Here is a 19,010-nt window from a genome sequence, read left to right as displayed (position 1 = left end):
CCCACACCTGCCATGCATGTCCACAGACCCAACAGCCTCCCCAGGGCAGGTGGGAATTAGATTTCCACACTTCCCCAGAGGATTTCAGAGGAGCATGGACAAGCTGATGAAGGCAAACACACCATCCAGGAGTCTGTCACCACATCAGCTCAGCTGACACACATGGAAGAGTGTCTAAAATGGGATGTAGGAAAGGATTTCTCCCAAGCCTCACCTATCTGTGGCTCAGGTTCCTATGGAACAGAAAAATGAACGCAGCCAAACCTAATCCTCATCATTTGGTGCCCACTCCATGGATTTCCTATGCCCACATTCAGGGCAAAAAGCACAGAACAAAGGCATCCAAAGCCTCTCACTTGGACACCACCTCCAGTTTCCCAGCAAGGTCTGAGTTCCAAACTCTCCTCAAGGTTTTATTCCACTTGAAGGCGGTGAGATGGAACAGGACCGATTCCCTCTCCTGCATTTCCTACCTCTGCCCCTGAGGTTCAGGCTGGTAATTGCCACCACACAGCTTCTCCTGGGCCCTCTGGGTGAGGACCCTGTGTACAATGCAGGAGAAGTGCCCTGGGTCCAGCTGCCTGTCGCCCTGCCCAGGATACTGTCCCTCCATCACGTGTTCCCTGTGCATCCCTGGATCCTGCGGCTCTGACGACAGGCCTGGCGTGTTCCTCTGCTGTCCTGCCTCTCCTCAAATGACACAAAGCTAAAGCACTTATTCCCAGTGACCCACTTTGCACAGAAAACACAGCCAAGGCACTGCCAGCCTGTTTACATCAGGGCTGTGGGTACCCGAGCAGTCCTGGGGGGTCCCTGCCCAAGGGCTTTTGCCATCTGGGCTCTCCCAGTGTCCCAGTGATGCTCTCACCTTCCTAAGGTCACTTTGTTGGCTTTACAGCCCCTCCCAAGCTCACCACAAGCAAGCCCCCAGGTCTGTCTGGGATCTTTCTTGGCAGCAGTCTGGCACACACTGCAATCTGAGCCAAGCATGGGTCTGAGAAGTCGGGACTCGATGTAACTCCCTCATTTCAGCCAACGGTTCCGAAGTAAAAAACCCAGTACGCCTCCCTCTGTATTTCTGTGGACCTCTGCCATTAACCTGGACCTTCCAGCCTCCCTGGAAACCTCAGGGAAACCCTCACAGGCCAACCAGGAAGCAACAAAACTCCAGATGTTAAACTCTACCTAAACCAACAGCAGGAATGCCCACATACAGGAAGGGTGAGGAGTCTTTAAAAAATCCTCAGCTGATGGAACCGACTGGAATTCCTGCATTTAAACCACACTGCTGACAGAAAGGCTATTTAAAATGCAGTAATCCTTTCTTTACATTAAGACCAGGAATAAAATGATGCTTTTAGCAGCATTTCTCCCCTAAATTATCAGACTAAAAATAGGAATTTGGCAACTAAGAAAAATCAACTTTATTTCTTATTAAGCTTCTGCTTATCAGCCCCAGCATATGTGAATAAATCCAATTAGGGAAACTTCCTGATGGTTGGAAAGCAGCCTTCCCACAGGGCCCTCTGAGCTTCCTGGTGCTGTCAGCCCCGAGCCAGTGTGTGTCTGTACACACATGTACATGTTTCAATGTTTGTGTGGGTATAAAAACACAAGTATTGATGAGCATCCAGGACTTTTTTTTTTCCAAGGCAGGAGTTAAACGCAGCAGCTGAAAGACTAAAAGCCACACAAACTCTCTTTCAGCACTCAACTCTGCAATCTGCTTGCTGATATAAACTCTGGAAAGAAGCCTCATCTCTCACCATCAGTTTCAAGTCATTTGCCAAACTGTGCCTTGCCTGCTACTCCAGCCAATAAATCCCAACAGATCAGGGTCACAAAGGACTGCAGGCACAAACCAGTTTTCAGCAATATGGAAAGGACAGGAGGATCGCTGTCCAGATGGAAAAGCTGGGCATGAACCCTGCTCCCCAACACAAGGCAAACGAAAATCTCTCCCTAATTCTCATTCTCTGCAGCTCTGAGGGTAATTCCTGCCCATCAGATGGGTAAGAATCAGAAGACAGGAGAAAGGCCAGCTCTGTGAGAACAGGGTCACAGAGGGGCTGTGCTCAGGGAGCTGCTGCCGTGAGAAAGTTCTTCTGCCAAGGCCCACATTCATCCCTGGCTCTTGCAGGGCCAGCGTGGAGCGTGCCAGGTACTGCTGGAGGCGGCAATTCCAGGGCCCTCCCTCCCCTCTCTTTCTACAAGACAGCAAAATGAACCCTGACATATTCTGGGCATGAAATCCAGGGACTAACAATAAGATTCCCTGAACTATGGAGTGCCGAGACAGAGCAGGAATCGCAAAGGCTTTGAAAGCTCAGTCAGGGCTGACAGAATGAATCACAGACTACAGTTCTCTGCATTAAAAGGAGCAACTTATCTACTTCTCTTCCCAGCTTAAGGCTCCCCTGGCAATCACGCTTTGCAGGATCCCAAAGCCAGTCTTTTCCCCTCTGCTGCACTGGTTTAACCCTACAATAACACCACCAATGCTTTTATTCCCTAATACCCACTCATTTTTCCTTCAGCACCCCCTGCCCAAAGGTGAGGAGGAACAGTAAGCGTGAACGACTTTGGGGACTGCAAACAGCTCTGCAGTCACAGGTCCAACAGCAGGCAGCAGTGAGGTGCCATCCTCAGAGCTCTCCCCTTTCCTGACTCAGGGAATGGCAGGAAAAGCCTGGCAGCAGCACCATTCCCTCTGCCTCTGCTGGGAGAAGATGCTGGCACTGGAACAGCTGCTGCTGGAAGTACAGAGCATCTCACCTGCAGGGGTCCAGCACAAAGGCAGGCCCTCTGCATGTGCAGCACAGCTGCAGGGAGCTGCAGGCAGTGCCCTTCCCTCTTATCTCTTCCAGCAGAAAAGCACGAACCAGAAGCTAAAAGCAGCACCAAAGGACAAAAGGCCCCTGCATTCCCACTGTGGAGTCACAGCCATTCCCTCCCCGAGCAGGACAAGGAATTCAGCTGTTTCTGGATGAAAATGCTGTGCGAAGATGAACTGAGACTGTGATTGTTCTGCAGGATCAGAATATATTGTGAAAAGAAGTTATCAGTTATGGGAAGGTCAAATTTGCATTCAGCTTATTAAGGATTTCACATAGGTTATGGGAAGGGGACCCATTCTGCAGTTGTACTTTCCCATTTCACTGGGAGAGAATTTATTGCTAAGTTCTAAAATAAATTCACACCATTTAGCAGAGAAGCTGCAAGGAAACAGGGAGCTGTCTAAGTGGTGGTATTGAAGGTCTTTTCCTTTGATAACTGCTTAAACAACTGCTTATTAAGCTAATAAAAAATGAGTTACAAATACTCTAGAATATAGAGCAGCTTTGAAATCCTTGAGAATCCCAGTCCACACCTGCAACACACGGATCAACACTCATAAGAAAAATCCATTTCTAATTCTTTTTAATATCTACTCATGTGTGTGCACACCATCACATCCCCAGGGTTCCAGCTGGCCCTGAAAGCCACAACTCCCTCACAGGCTCAGCTACAGAACCTGTGGAAATGTGGCAGGGCACAGAAACTCCCTGAAGGAAAGAGGGAGGGTAGAGCTCCATCATCATCACCATCATCACTCCTCTCAGTGAGGCAACTGCTCTCAGGGCACACCCCCAGGTCTAAGCACTCATTAAGGACTGCAGCACAGGATCCAAACCCTAATTATCTGTTGTGGCAGGATAATTGGGGGACCCTGGAAGCCAACACATCCATGGTGGGTGATGCAGTGAAACAGCTCTGAGTTAACACTGCTATAATTATCCCATTATACAGGGAATCATTTTGCTACTTAGAGGCAAAGTCAAGGGACATTTTAATAACAGACTCTTTAGTCCTGTCTAGAACATGAAGCAGTTTATAATCCTATTTTATCACTCCTGGTACCCTTCTGCACAGAAACCATTTGTGTAACTACATATATAAGATATATGTGGAATGTCACCCATACACACAGAATCCCTGATGGTTTGGGTGGAAAGGGACCTAAAGCTCATCCAGTGCCACCCCTGCCATGGCAGGCACACTTCCCACTGTCCCAGGCGGCTCCAAGCCCTGTCCAGCCTGGCCTTGGGCACTGCCAGGGATCCAGGGGCAGCCACAGCTTGTGTGTGCCAGGGCCTCCCCACCCTCACAGGGAGGAGTTCCTTTCCAATACCAAATCTATTTCAAATTGACAGAGTAGATTTAAACATAAACCCTCGTTTTTCTGCACTCCCATCAGTTCAAAAGACCTTTCACTGCTTTCCCCAATTCAAAAGCAATTCATCATCTTCTGGAAATAAATAGCTTTGGCTGTCCAGAAACATTTGCTGGCACTTGCAGTGCCTTCCAGCAGAGTGGGAACAGCAGTTGCTCTGTCTCCCTGGGCACTGGGAGCATTTTAAGCCATCATGCTCCTCCTTCCCTGGTTTGTTTCATTCACTGAAATACAACACAAACAGTCCTCAGACCTGTGCTTCCCCAGCTTTGTGTCTCACTCTCAGTCCAAACAGCAAATCTGGATTATCAAAAGCCCAGCAAGGTGTGATTCTGTACTCAAAGCTTCTTCCATAACTCCCCTGTTATTTAAAGGGAAGGAAGTCCCAAATCACGTGAAGCAAGGCCAGAGATCCTTCAGAAGCTCAGCCAACAATTGAGCTCTGAGGTGTTGCTTGCTGTGTGTGGACTACAATTCCCACTGCCCCCTGGGCCAAGGCTTCCCAAGATCCAGGGAAGTGCTGCTCCCACAAGGAGGGTGTGTTACCTGCAGCCACTCACCTGTTTTACATTGTATCCTGCTTTTGCACTAGTTTCAATGAACATTACATTCAACTCTTTGGCTTTCCTTTCTCCTTCCTCAATGGACACTTGTCTGGGGAAGAAAACACAGAGTTAGGGGAAAAAAACCTCATAAAACCCAAACCTGGACAAATACCTCAATAATTAAGATTTATTACACTTTAAAAAAACCTTTAAGTGCTTTATCTGAAAGCACCTAAAGGGGTTTTTTTTTTGCCTGCATGGAATGTACAGCTGCTGACAGGTATCACCACTTCACTTCCATGGCACACCCAAGCAGAACTCAGCATTCCAGCAGAAAAGCCAAGTGCTCACCCACAAATCCCTGCCCAGGAAGCTCTGCTTTTATGTCTGAACAATTAGCAATCAGAGTCCCAAAATAATCATCAAAACCAAAGTATTTCCACAGAAGTCCAAGTGTAACCACCTCATTTGGGAGGCATTTTGTCCTGTTCTTCCCTGGATATGTGTTCCACCCATTTTTAAGCAGAACATTATTAAGAACAAATATTTGTAACCAGTTTATTCATTCACTGATGTGGGCTCTAGTGAACAATCCCTTCTCCCCTGACATCTGTACAAGCTGGCGATGGTTTTTCAGCCCTGTGATGGAAATTTGGCTTAGTCAAAAGAAAGAGGATTTAAAATTCAGATTTCTCTAGTCACAGCCATCTCAAGAAAAAACTAATATACTACAACATACTCCTTAAAACAGGAGCAAACAGCAGCAGATGAAGAAAAGCAGGATTTGAAAGCTGGGTGATTGGCCCATACCTCTTATCTGCTAGATCTGTTTTGTTCCCCACCAGCATGATGATGACATCGCTGCCCCGTTCCGTTCTGACGTCGTCGATCCACTTTGTGGTTTGCTGGAAGGAGTTTACATCTACCAGAGAACAGTGGAGAGGGTTAGCACTGCAGCTGTCCCTCACAGCTCACCAGGACACACATCTGCACTTGGAAAGAAAAGCTTCAATTTCCGCGCAGTCACGGAGGAGGGTGATGGAGAATCAGCGAGTGGAACCCTGAGTCTCCCCACTAAAGGACACAGAGCTCTGGCATTGGTTTCAGATGGAAAAGTGCCTCTTTACAGGTGGGCTCAAAGCCCCAGAGGGAGCTGAGTCCATCTATAATTTGGTTTTGACAGCACCTAAAATGAAAAGCCTTATCGCTGTGTTTCAGTTCATTTTTACATGAAGTATTTTCTGTTGGGAGCAGGGATTAATTTTTGCACTCTGCTACTCATGGCTTGTGCACCTACAAGTGTTACCACAGTTCTCAGAACTCCTCAATTCCAGCCTTGCATTTTGTACACTTGAATAAATTTTTATTTTCCTTAGGGAATCCCAGGGTTATATAACACAGCAGCAACTCCCATGCACTGAACGCTTGCCTTCAAAACAAAAACTCCTAAATCTTTGCATAAAACCAAAAGCAGAAATTTAACCTCTTCACAGGCACTTCATGTACACCCTTAAAGCTGCAAGGTAAGAATTCCAGACTCTGTGGTGCTTGAATGGTTGCATCCCACAGGGAAAAAGGAGTTGGAGGGAAGCTGCCACAGAGCTCAGCATTTGCCAGTTAGTGACACAAAGAGCATGTGAGCAGCCAAAGTAGTTTCAGTACTTAGGAAAGGGGGGGGCTCTGCAGCAGTTCTTGAAAAGTATTGATTTTTTTTTAATGGTTTCTACTGCAAAGTAATATATTGCATGCTAGACAGCCAAGACTTGATCACTTGCCAGTGTCTTAATTCCCTTTACTGCTTGGCAATATTGAATTTGCTGGGTCAGGAAAAAACTCAGAGTTGACAGCTAACCTGTAATTTTAGCTCAAAGGAAAGTGCCATTTTTAACAATTAGACCTTTTCTAGGTAAAGCCCCTATTCCTGGCTGTAATCTTCTAGTATTTATAAATCAAAGGACAAGAACTTATGCATTTGTGCAGAATTAGGCCATTGTTGTCAGTCAAATCTGGTTTAAAACTGATACTGTCTGAAGGTTTAGCTCCCCTACAACAGAATTTCTGCTCTTTGTCAGTGAGGAACTGGTAAGTTAAGGGGTGTCTGGACTGAGGGGAGGGACAGAAGGAGCAGGGCTGAAGAAGCACTACTATTTTAGTTGACAAAAATGTACATACCTTAGTAAGGAATGAAAGAGCAATTGTTAAAGGGTAAGAGCTTAGTAGTAAGTTTTGCATCTTGCAGCACGTGAGAGTGGCCGATTCCAAGGAAAATGTGATGTTAATGCCTTCTCCCCACCAGCCCGTGCCCAGAGTTCATTTGAGGGGGAGGGTGAATGAGGTGGAGCAAGCTACAGAAGTCTCCAGTTTGAGAATTCAGATACCCATGGACACAAAGACCAAAAGGCACCGGTGATGTTATGACCAAAGGCAGATGGAGGAGTGCAATGAGAGCAGGCAGGACTGGAAGACTGAAGAAAATGGGGTGGGGAAGGGTTAAAATGGCCTCTGTGAGACACTTTATACATTGCAACAGCAGCAACCACGGGGCTTGTGTGAAACAAGCAGAGAAACCACGGTTTGTCATGCCAGCACCAAGCCCAAGCAGATGACGTGAGAGGACATGCAAAGCTAAGCTAGAGGATGAAAAGGGCAGAGTATTAGAAATGCAGAATTCCCCCCACTCACTTGTGATATCATAAACAACAACTGCAACAGTGGAGTCACGAATGTAGCTAGGAATCAAGCTCCTGAACCGCTCTTGACCTGCTGTGTCCCATAATTGCAACCGTACCTAACAAAATCAGTCAAACAAGCAAGAGAAATGAGACAAAGGTCAAAGGCAGTGCAAATACCTACTTGTGATATCGTACACTACTACAGCAGCAGCAGAGTCACGGATGTAACTGGGAATGAGGCTACGGAAACGTTCCTGACCCGCAGTATCCCACAGCTGCAACCTGATCTGTGGGCGGGAGAAAATTAAAAAAGCCAAACTGCCACTAAAAGTAAAAGAGTCAAGAAATGTTTCACTTTTTTTTTTTCTTCCAAAAAATATCTAAATAACAAGGAGAAACTCATGCAGGAGCTGCCTGGGGACTGGGAGCAGCAGGACACTGTCTCCCTACAGCAATCTCTCCCAACGGGTAAGAGCAGCCAAACTGGGGGGTGCAGCTTCCCAAAAAATGCTTCCCTTCCAAAACGGGGGAGCGCAATGGCTCAGCTTCCAAACTGAGAGCGCCAACAAGAAAGCTACAGCTGAAGTGGTGGAATCACCACCCCTAGAAGTGCTCAGAAGGGTGTGGATGTGGCACTTGGGGATGTGGGTTAGTGGTGGCCTTGGCAGTGCTGGGGATGCCGGGACTTGGTCTTGGAGGACTTTTCCAGCCTCAGTGGTTCTGTGAAAAGTTCACCTGCCCTTCTCCCTACAGGAGAAATTCATGCTCTGCTCTCCTCGCTCAGGACTCACACAGGCAACCTCCAGCAGCATGAAGGACGGTTGCTGGTGGAAAAGCTCCTCATGTCTGGTTTTTGGGGATAAAATGCTTGTTGTAACTCTAAACTAAAAAATAACACTCACAGACAGGCTCAATGGCTCTTACCAGCACGGCTCTGGAAGAAAAGGCAAGGCACACTACAAGCAAGGTGTATGGCAAGGCGTGCAAGAGCCAGTTGGGCCAAGGAAAGCACATCTCATCCCTCAAGCCCTCTCCATGCAATCCCATTTACTGGGGGTTTATCCAATCCCATTTATTGGGTGTTCATCACAAGCTTCTGCAGCACTGCAGTTTTGTTTCTGCAAATAGCTCAACTGAGGCTGAATTTCTTAATTAAGAATCTGAGCTCATTTTAAACCACAGCTTTGCTTGCACAGAGGAGTGATTTCACTTGATGAGCTAAAACTGCACCAAGCAAGGAAACAAGTCTCATTTGTGCACTCATCAGAAGCCACCTTCTTTTTAAACAAGGAGTATTAAGAATGTGGAACCAGCTATTAACTGGCCACATTTGACAATCTGCATTTTACCTTTCTGTCTTGTGGCATCAAAAGCTGAAGGGGTTAAGCATGGTTCCCCTTTCTCCAGACTCCCACCATCATTCACCCCTCAAATTATCTCTTTCTTCACAGAGGATGACACCACTTTTCCCATCCCCACTGCTGTGTCTCCACAGCACTTGTCAGCCTGGAAGCAGCTGGGAGATGAAGGCTCAGCCTGTGCTTCCCAGTGATCTCACAAGTGTGGGCTGCACAAAACCAGATGCTGGTCCTCGTTTCTAGTGTTCATAGAGAAAAGCAACAAAATCTTACTCACTGTTCGATCCTCCAAGTACATGGTTTTTGATAAGAAGTCAATGCCAATTGTTGCCTGGAAAGAGATGACAAAACCAAGAGCTTGTAAAAAAAATGTCAGAACACCTGCAGTGATTTTCAGGAGAGCAGCAGAAGCCGCAAGAAAACAGGTTTGGTTTCTTGTTTTTAAGATATAGCTTAATTCAATAATCAATTTGTTTAATATATTCACCACCAGAACAATTCCTTAAAGCACAAAAGGTTTTAAGCTTGACTTGGGGCATATTGACAGTTTCATCACACATTTATTTGGGTAGCAGCAGGGATTTCAATGCATGTGACAAACTGGTGTCCCCCAGCTAAACCAAGATTGGTGGGCACACTGCCTTCTACCCAAGTGCCACATATTTCCATGGATCTTCACTCTTCCAAGCAGATCAAGGCAGACACCTACATGATCCCTAACTAAAGCTTGGTTCATCGTAAAGCAGCAAAGCTGCACCCAAACTTCCCAACACCAGTGGAGAACATTTTAATGGCAGTGGGAGCCATTCCCAGTGTCCTGTCCCTCCACGCCTTGTCCCCAGTCCCTCTCCAGCTCTCCTCAAGCCACTTCAGGCCCTGAGCTCTCCCTGGAGCCTTCTCCTCCCCCAGCCTGTCCTACCACAACAGGGAAGCTGCATTATCAAGGAGTTGATCCCAGCATGCCCAATACACCAGACTTTTACTAAAACAGATGTGGGGCCACAGCACAAAGGAAACCATTCCCAGCACATCCACGGAGGAGGGGAATGACTCCTGGTAAAAGAAACCCCTCCAATCACATGGTTTTATTCCAGGTGTCTGGGTTTCTGGCACAGCACAGCAAGTTCTTACTGACAAGACAGAGGGACACAGCTGAATTGCTCTCATCCAGCAGCGAGCAGAAGGAATCCAATGCACAGCATGGATTTTTCTAAATGGCAGCTTTCTATTTTTAACAGCTGAACATAAAGAGCCCATGTTCAAATTATAGGTTTCAGAAAAACAGGCATTCAAAATGTGCCAGAAACGTCCAGAACAAGCAGATCATCCCTGAACTCACCTCCTGCTCCAGCTACCCATGATCAGATGCATTAATACTGAGGTCTCAGGGTCTCTAGCCAATCCTGGGCATCCAAAAATGTCTGGTTTGGGTTGACACCAACAGGCAGTGTGATTTTGGCCAAATTCCTGGAGCTTTTGTGACTGGTTCCTTCTTCCAGCCACAGCACCCACTAGGAGGTATGGCCCCACCTCAGGCACAACTCCAGGAAAACCAAGAGGTTTGGATGAATGGCTCTGACCCAAGTCCCTAACACCCAAACTGGGCAGGCAGCACTGATGCCTAAATCCAAGTTGTCTTGGAAGCCCTTAGGATTTCTCACTGTTGTAAATGCCACTCACTGGTTTTACAATCATTTCATGTATTACATCAGACCACCTTTCCATGGTGATGCCCTAAAGCACACAGGGTGAAACCTCCTCAAGAAGAACTGGGACACAAACTCAGTAAGGAAAAGGAGCTCTCCTAAAAGAAAAATACTGGGGAAGGGATGAAATCCCAGTTTAAATAAAAGAACTGCCTTCAATGTCCATGTAATTACAGTGGGAGGAACATGGGAGGGAGCAGTGATGTGTGCTCCAGCCCTCCCACACTATGGAAACACGGCTCTTCCCACAGCTCAGGGACAACTCCCCATCCCATTTTTCCTAGCAGCAGCAAGGAGGAATTACTGAAGGAGGCAGCAGGGGAATCTCTCAGTTCAATGAGATCCTTGACTAGACACTGAGGAACAGGAGAATCACGTTTTCCTTTTTTTTTTCCTGTTATCTCCTCCTCCCAACCCCCTAAAAAACCTTCCCAGGCACCAGATTTTTCTCAGTTTCTGTATCCAGAACATCACCAACTGCAACCAAGTCATGAAACGTGTTCTGCTTGGAGGAGACACTTCAGGAAACCGAAACACTCTCATATCTCACCACATTGTCAGCTCATGCTGAATTCTGGGAGTGGGCAACGCTGACTGTTCTCCTGGGCTGCACAGTGCTCATTTGTAAAATTGCTTTCTAAGCATCTTAATTTTTTTAAAAATATAATGTTTTCTAGCTTGTGTCAACTTGTTTAAAAGACCTGGGTACCTGTTATGTTATTCACACACAGGGATTAGATTTGTGATTGTCTGATAGAAAATGGTGGGGAGAAAAAGCAAACCCTGGCAGATTTAACAACTGCTGTTCCCTGGATGTGCCTTGGATATTCCTTTAGAACATTCCACAGCTCATCCTGTAAACTCCTGGAGCAGAATCCAACCCAGAAGTGTCACTCTAGCTGGTGATTAAAATTAAGAATTTACAGTTGGCAATTCCTTGGTCAGTGCCCCAACTTGTCTGGAATGACTTTTCCTGCAATGGAAGACACGGCAACAGAGGAGTCTTACACAAGACAAAAATATGGATTCACTTACCTGGTAGGTGTTGTCAAAGCTGTCATACATGAACCTGGTGATCAAGGAAGTCTTCCCCACTAAAAGAAGAGAAAAAACCACTGATTCAAAGACCAATTTCAGAGCAAGGTTTAAGCAAGTGATTTAAAAATGGTTTACTGTGTCCAACAGATCCATTGTGTGCACTTAAACTTCCTGCAAGGACAAGAGCAGTTATTGACTTTACAACTGTAAAGTCACTTTTCTTTCCCCCTGTATCATTCCCAACCATCAGATTTGCTCTTAAATATTTGTGATTTGAGATGAAAATTAGTTTCAGTGTTCTGTGTAATTTTGGTTCCACTGAATGACCTTAACAGCCCCCGTAACAAATTATGAGCAACAAAAAGCTCTTCTCACTCATAAAACATGGGATTTACTCACTTTCAGACCCCATCATCCTCACAACACTTATTTTCTACTCCTCTAAGACAAACACCACAGCCTAACTCATACTTTAAAGGCTTTTTCCTCCTCCTGCATCTTCACCTGGAGGGATCAGCAAGATCCCCAGGAACTGGAACATCCCCAGCTGCCTCATTATAATGTGCAGAAATGCTCTTAATTGTAGGCCAGTTATTCAGGAAGCAACTCAGGGGTGCATCCCAGAGTTTTTCCCACCCTCCTTGCAGCTGGAATTTGCCACCTCCCATAGGCAGAGGAGAGGAGCTGTGCGACTTGAGTTGGACACAAACACTGCATGTGCAAATAAAAGATGAAAAGGAGCGCTCAAGGCAGAGCTTGTCTTCTCCAAACAATATCCCAAGGATTTCAGTTCTCTGCCAGGGTGGCCATCCAGTGAACACAGGGATTTAAGGCAAGATTAAGGTCCCTTCCAACCCAAACCATTCTGTGATTTCTGGGTGAGTTTTGGAGGGTTTTGTTTGTTTGTTTTAGGTATTACCATAAGTATGTCACCAAAATCTCCAGCGCCCAAATTAAGCAGCATTTTCATTTTCAGTTAACTCTGAAAAAGGGCTAAACAAACAGGAACCCAGCAGACAGCCTCAGAGAGATGAGATTCTCCCAAGCCAAAATCTGAATTCCCACATGAATTTCTAACATATTCTGCTCTGGAGGCAGAATCCTGTTTCCCAGCAAGTTAAAAAGCTCCTTCACAACGGCAGAGCAAATACTCCCTGCACTGAGTAGGTTTTCAGAAGCAGCACATCCCAGATGGGAATGATTCCTGAATCCCTCACTCAGATTTGTCCCATGGATGTGCTGTGAGGGAGGAGGGATTCATTCCAGGCCCTCAGGAGACACAGGCAAGCAAAGCCAATCCCCTCCTGAACCCCAGGAATTGATCTGCAGCATCACAAACAAGCTGCTGGTTTTCCTCACGTGGCCACTGATGCAAAGAGCCACATTTAACCCCTCACAGGCCCAGTCTCACCCAGGAAATTAGCTCTGGTAACTCACAGCCCCTGAAGGACAATGAAGTGTTCCAGAAAATTCTTCCCTTCTGAGTGACATGTCTTGGAGGGGATCTGTCCACAAATCATGAAATATAAAAATATTCTGTTTATTCCTGGAGCCTCCCTACACTATCTTCACTCATTTCACAAAAAGAGGGGAGAAATAACGTACTGCTTGGCTTGTTTATATTTCAGTATCTGCTTCAACCAACATTTGGAGAGAGCATCCTAATGGACTGAGTTCCAAGGCATCTCTTCTCTGAACAGACCCAGGTTTATGTTGACAGGCAGCAGATCAAGATGGCATTAACACCAACTGCTCACCGCTTTAATTCCATGAACACTGAGGCATTGCCATTCCTCCTTTTAAAAAACCCAAAGAGACTCCTTTTAGAAATGCTGGCAGGAATGAAAGCCCACAGTTCCCACTGTACCCCTAATTTCTGCTCTGCCTTGCTGGCTGTATGTTCCTCAAATTCCCAGAAGGCAATAATTTGGGAGTGACTGCAAGCAAAGGAGGGCACAGATTCAGAATTCAAATTCATCTTGGAAAACGCCAAAACAACCTCAGGAGGCAATGAAGCCCAGCAGGGAGAAGCAGAACAAGGTAATACCCAGAGACAAGAACAAGCAGCTGCTTAAAATCCAGATGGGAAACAACTGGATAAGTAATCCAGGGGTCACAGCCCAAGGAACAGATAAGACACTCAAGACTTCAGCTTTGTTTCATTAAGATGTTGGTTTGGGGTTGTTTTTAACCTAGTGAGTTAATTTAATCTCTTGGAAAAATTTCCACACACAAGCACGTCCAGGGCAGCATTAGTCAGCAACGCAATAAATATCCTGTAGGGCAAAATATTCCTGGTATGCTGCTGGAACAAACCCAAGGAAAAGGTCAATATCACATCCTTGAGGGACAGAGGTGGGGAGGAAATGCTGGGAATGGGAATTGCTTTGACTGGACACACTGACAGCTACAGGAAGCAAAGGGAAATCTCAAACAATTCAGGAGCTGAGAAGGAACTTTGTGGCCAAAATCCAGGCAGCCTGCAGAGCTCACAGCAAGCAGCTGAGAGGGGAGGGGCAGGAGTGACCTGCTGCTCAGGGAAAGCTGTCTGCAGCCACTTTTCCCTCTGTAGATTAAGCTCTAACAGCCAAAAGCTGAGCCCAGCCGCAACCCAAGCAGGAAGGGCACAGAACTGGGAAATTGAGGCAACTGAACTTCAACATCACTTATTCAGCTGGGCAGTGGATTCTCCTCCCTCCCCTGGCATGCAGAGTTGTCAATGCCATTCCACTCTAGGAATTGACATCCATAAGTAATTAACCAAAGAAACCATTTGGTTCAACACCAAGCCTGCCATTCTGGACATTTTTCTGTCATTAAGAGGCTGAAAAATGGTTTCACCAAATGAGTTCTTGACTCCTTCCAGCTGTCCATCCAACAAAATCCACATCAAACAGCTCCTGATCACACCGTTGTGCCTCACACACCATTGCTTGAGTGATTGCTGTGATTATAAATTCTTCGAATGTTTTGGGTTGGAAGGGACCTTGAACACCAGCTCATCCCAACTCCTTGTCCCCAACAGGGACACCTTCCTCTGTCCCAGGTGGCTCCAAGCTCCATCCATGCCAGCCTTGGACATTTCCAGGGATCCAGGGGCAGCCACAGCTTCTCTGGGCAGTGCCAGGGCCTCAGCATCCTCCCAGAAAACAATTCCCAATATCCCATCCAGCCCTGCCCTCTGGTAGTGGAAAGCCATTCCCTGCGTCCTGTCCCTCCATCCCTTGTCCCAAGAGCGTCTCCAACTCTTCTGGAGCCCCTTTAGGGAGCTTTCAGCTCTCCCTGGAGACTTCTCCAAGTGAACAACCAGGTCTCCCATCCTGGCTCCAGCCCCCAGAGCACCTGCTATCACCTATCAATGTTCACTTCTGAAGGGATCCAGCTCCCACAGGAAGTTTTAAGCTCAGATCTGACTTGCTGAGATGGTTTTCTTCAGCTGGATCAGCTCTGGAACAATCTGGACCTGGTGGCTCCCATCATGAACTGGCTGCTCACCCCATGGCCGTGAATTCTGCAAGGCTGTAGTGTTCCCCTATGTTCTGGGACAAGAAGCTGGCTGTTCTGATATATAAAATTAGGAGACTGCTAAAAGGAAAGGTTTGATCATTGGTTCAGCACAGAAACCGGTAGATGCCCAAACACCAACACCCTCCTGAATCAGCACCTGAACCGTGGCAGCAAAGAGCCAAGTGCCCAAAGATGACTGAGGGGAAGTGGTGAAGATGCCATCAGAGGCATTGCCATGAAGCAGGAGGGGCTGAATTCCAAGGCTCCAGCTCCTGGAGGGCCCCTGATCGATGCCCTCTGCCTGGGAGCCTGCAGCCACTGCCTGGCAGGGATTTCACAGAGAACTCAGCTGCAGGAGGGAATCAATACGCTGATCTCGTGCTTCCAGCCCCTCTGATCCCACAGCAGCCCTGGAGACACTCCAAGGTCACTCCATCTGATTCCTGCAGGCTGCCTCTGTCCTGCTCCTGGGGACATCTGTGTGCCCAGCAGCAGCCCCAGAGTGCCACAGATCCACGGTGGCTCTGGGGAGGAGGGCCCAGAGCCCTGAGGTAACACAAACCCCTCCCTGCCAGCACCAGCACGGGATTACAACGTCCTTTGTTGCCAGAATCTGCAAAGGGCTCAGGCACCAGCCAGGAGTGACCTGCAAGGAAAAGTAATTGGGACTGTGCCACCTGGACTGGGTGATGCACAAGGAGGAGACTGACATCCCCCCCTCATTTTAGGCACATCACACTCACAACCTCGCCAAGGATTCTTCTGGAGAAGCCACACTTAAGTCACTGACTTCATCCTAGTGGTTGTTTACAACTTTCAAAGCATCAGCAATCAGGAAAAAACCCCAAGAATTATCTTGAAAGCAAAATAACCTTAAAGGTGATCAGCACATCCAGCCTGTTCAAGTGGAAAGCTGTCCCTGGCCTCTCCCAGCTCTCAGGAGCAGCCTTGGCCAAGAGATCAAACCTGCTGAAAGCCAGAGCTAAAGGGAGGAAGAAGAGCAAAGCCTTCTCCTCACTGTGTAATCCCCAAATTTCACTCGCCCTTTGCAGGACTCCTTTCAGATCTAATTGAAGGATAAACCCCAGTGACACTACAACTTTCATACCTAAGCTCACCTCAAAATCTTCACTGGAATTATTTTGCTGTGGGAAAAAAAAAAAAAAAAAACACCCAAGGCACGAAAAGGAAAAGCATTGCTAAAAACAATATACTGAATTATGAATGCCTCAAAACCATTTTTAGATTTGTGTTTAAAAAGCAGCCCCAAAAGGAAGATGCACACAGTTGACTTTTACTGATCTGTGTGAGCCAGTAAAAATATTTTTAGGTACGTCACTCCCAGCACTGCAAACAGAAATGCTGTATTAAAGGGATTAAAGCAGCTTCTTTAAAAAAATTTAAAAACACCCCCCATCCTCCCCTGCTGTTTGCTGTCAAGCCATGGAAATTTCACCTGGTTCCCTGAAAGCAAGACACCAAACTCATTCATGACCCAAGGCGCTGGCAGAGCCAGCAGACTGCATCCACCCAAGGGATTCCAGGCAGGTGAAATGTGTCTCAGTCCCATGAGGAACCTGGAGGATGGCACCCAGCCTGGCCCCAGGGAGCAGAGGCAACAGCCACAGGTGAGGAGGTCTCATCTCCTCGCTCTAATTAAAGGTTTTTTTACCCTGATTTTTTTCCCTATTGATTCCACTCCTGCTCTATTGTCAAACCTATTTTATTCTGCCATTTCTTTCCTGATGGGACATGAGATCAGACCAAAGGACCACCTGAGCCAATTCCTTACAGATTTAAGCCCTCATTTTTTTGAAAGATCAAGAAAAACTAAAATTAGCAGAAAGCCTGCAAAATACAAACCTTCTTTAAATCCATGCATGGACCCCTCTAAGTAGTATAAAGAAAATGGTTCAAACAGCTCCTTTTAAGATAATTTATTCCCAGCCTAGTAAAGATCTAGGTTATAAATTATACTGTAGAGATGTGCTTCATTATTTAAAATTCTGTTTAGGAAATTAATGTAGAATATCCAGAGAGTTACAGGGAAACAAGACCCAGAAAAACAGGGACAATTTAGGTTTGCTGTATATTGCTTTTTGAATTCAAGAGGTGCTCCATCACTTTCTACCTTAAATATATTTCATTTCATTCCTCCCAGAGAACAACTCACCTTGACTCTGGCTGATTCTGGGTTTGATACTCACTGCAAGAGGAACAAACAATGGCCTGGAGCTGGTGGCAGAGATCAAACAGGGAGATGAGGAAGGGAAATGAAAGCAGGGATGGGGAATGTGCCGGCTCCGAGGGCACAGGGAGCACCCCTGAGCACAAAGCCCCTCAAATCCCAGCAGCTCCAGCCCTTGTCTTTTACCAGCATCAATATTTATTGTCTGCCAAAGGACATCTGCAGCTGCATTGGCTCCCACAGAAGCGGTGAGGAGCCTGCACACAACGTGCTGGTGCCAAATATTGGTATTTAGGTGCTTCTTTGGCAGCTCAGGACATGTTTTGTAGCATCCACAAGGATATTCCTGAAGTGCATGGAAATAAATCACAGAACCATTTTGGTTGGGAAAGCCCTCCAAGACTATGGAGGCCAACCATTCCTCCAGCACTGCCAAGAACATCACTAACCCATGGCCCCAAGTGCTGCATCCCCAGGGCTTTAAATCCCTCCAGCAATGGGGATCCCGCAGCTCTCACAGGGCTACAAACAACACCCACATGGCAAACCTCAGCCCCAAAATAAGTCAAGAACCTACACACAGGCTGCAGAACCTGCTCTGAGCCTCCTGCAATGGCAAACAGCCCCAAGGATGCTGCTGGCAGCAGCTTGTCCATGGCTGCAGGGGAAGGGAGGACAGGCAGCAGCAGAGCAGCCACCTCCAAAGGGGTTTTGGCACTTGATTTCTGGAGGCTTTATGGCATCCTACCTCGGAAAGGAACCCTAGAAAGGCAGACACAATCAATAACAACATCAAACAACTGCAGCTGGCCTTTCCAGACCAATGAATCCCTGCCAGTCCTTCATCTCTTTTCAGGTCACCACCACAACAAAGCCTTTATTTTGCCTTTTAATTAAAAGCACTATTGAAAACTGTTTGATACAGTCCTGGATCAATTACTTTGGCTTCAGGCATTGCTGGCAGCCTGGAGCTCTCAATTTGAGAATGGCTGGCCTGTACCCACAGAGCAGAGGAGAAAACACACAGAAACACAGGGACTGGCAGTGGAGCACTCCCACACCCAATTCCATTCCCAGGGCAGCCTGCTCAGCCCTGCTGGGCTCCAGGGAAAGGTGCACTTGGCCTTGCCCTGTTTTTCATTTCCATCTCTTAGCCAGCACTTGACAGTGCCATAAGAAGTAACTCCTCTCAGCCATCACCACAGTTATTCAAAGACTATTTGCAGAAGAAACAATCACAATTAAAAGCTCTACAGAAACCAACCAGAGCACAAGGGAGGCTTCTAGAAGCTCCAGGTAATCCTGAAGCATTTGGATGCCCTGGAAGAATCCAAGGCCAGGCTGGACAGGCCTGACATGGCACTGGATCATCTTTAAGGTCTCTATCAACCCAAACCATTCCAGGATTCTGTGATTCATGGGAGAGTGTTGAGCCTCTTAAAATTAAATTGGTTTTTTAAACCTAGATTTTAACCCCTTTCCAGATGATCACTAATAGCCCTGTCCCAGTGTTCCACACAAAATGGGGATGGATTTAACGAGATCCAACATGTGCTCAATGGAATAACACTGGTTATAATAGATAATATTATATAGTATTTCATAAATATAATACAAAATAAAGTGGCCTCTTTCCTCTGCCCTCCGTACATAGCCCTAAGTATTTTAAAGTATTGAGAGATCCTGAACAAAAAGTTGATTATTTGCTCATTGTAAATTCAATTCCCCTGGTCCTTACAAAGATTCTATCTGGACTGGACTTTTCAAAGCAATATGAGACAGC

At 46.6% G+C, this 19,010-nt stretch overlaps 1 protein-coding gene across 4 annotated transcripts in view; it reads right to left on the bottom strand.

The window, feature by feature from the left end:
• RAB6A (RAB6A, member RAS oncogene family) overlaps window positions 1-19,010 on the bottom strand; it is a 43,775-nt gene that overhangs the window by 5,296 nt on the left and 19,469 nt on the right. For 2 of the 4 annotated variants that reach the window (XM_058824847.1, XM_058824850.1), the window contains exons 2-6: window positions 11,530-11,588; window positions 9,066-9,119; window positions 7,612-7,717; window positions 5,569-5,680; window positions 4,774-4,867 (exon numbers count right to left, since the gene is read on the bottom strand). In XM_058824847.1, the coding sequence (XP_058680830.1) occupies window positions 4,774-4,867; window positions 5,569-5,680; window positions 7,612-7,717; window positions 9,066-9,119; window positions 11,530-11,588 (425 nt within the window). Of the gene's footprint in view, window positions 1-4,773; window positions 4,868-5,568; window positions 5,681-7,440; window positions 7,547-7,611; window positions 7,718-9,065; window positions 9,120-11,529; window positions 11,589-19,010 lie in introns of all 4 variants that reach the window. The other 2 variants (XM_058824846.1, XM_058824849.1) reach the window with 1 other exon arrangement.

This window comes from Ammospiza caudacuta, chromosome 2, assembly GCF_027887145.1.
Source record: "Ammospiza caudacuta isolate bAmmCau1 chromosome 2, bAmmCau1.pri, whole genome shotgun sequence".
Classification (NCBI taxonomy): Eukaryota; Metazoa; Chordata; class Aves; order Passeriformes; family Passerellidae; genus Ammospiza; species Ammospiza caudacuta.
This window is presented reverse-complemented; position numbering and strand designations above follow the sequence as displayed.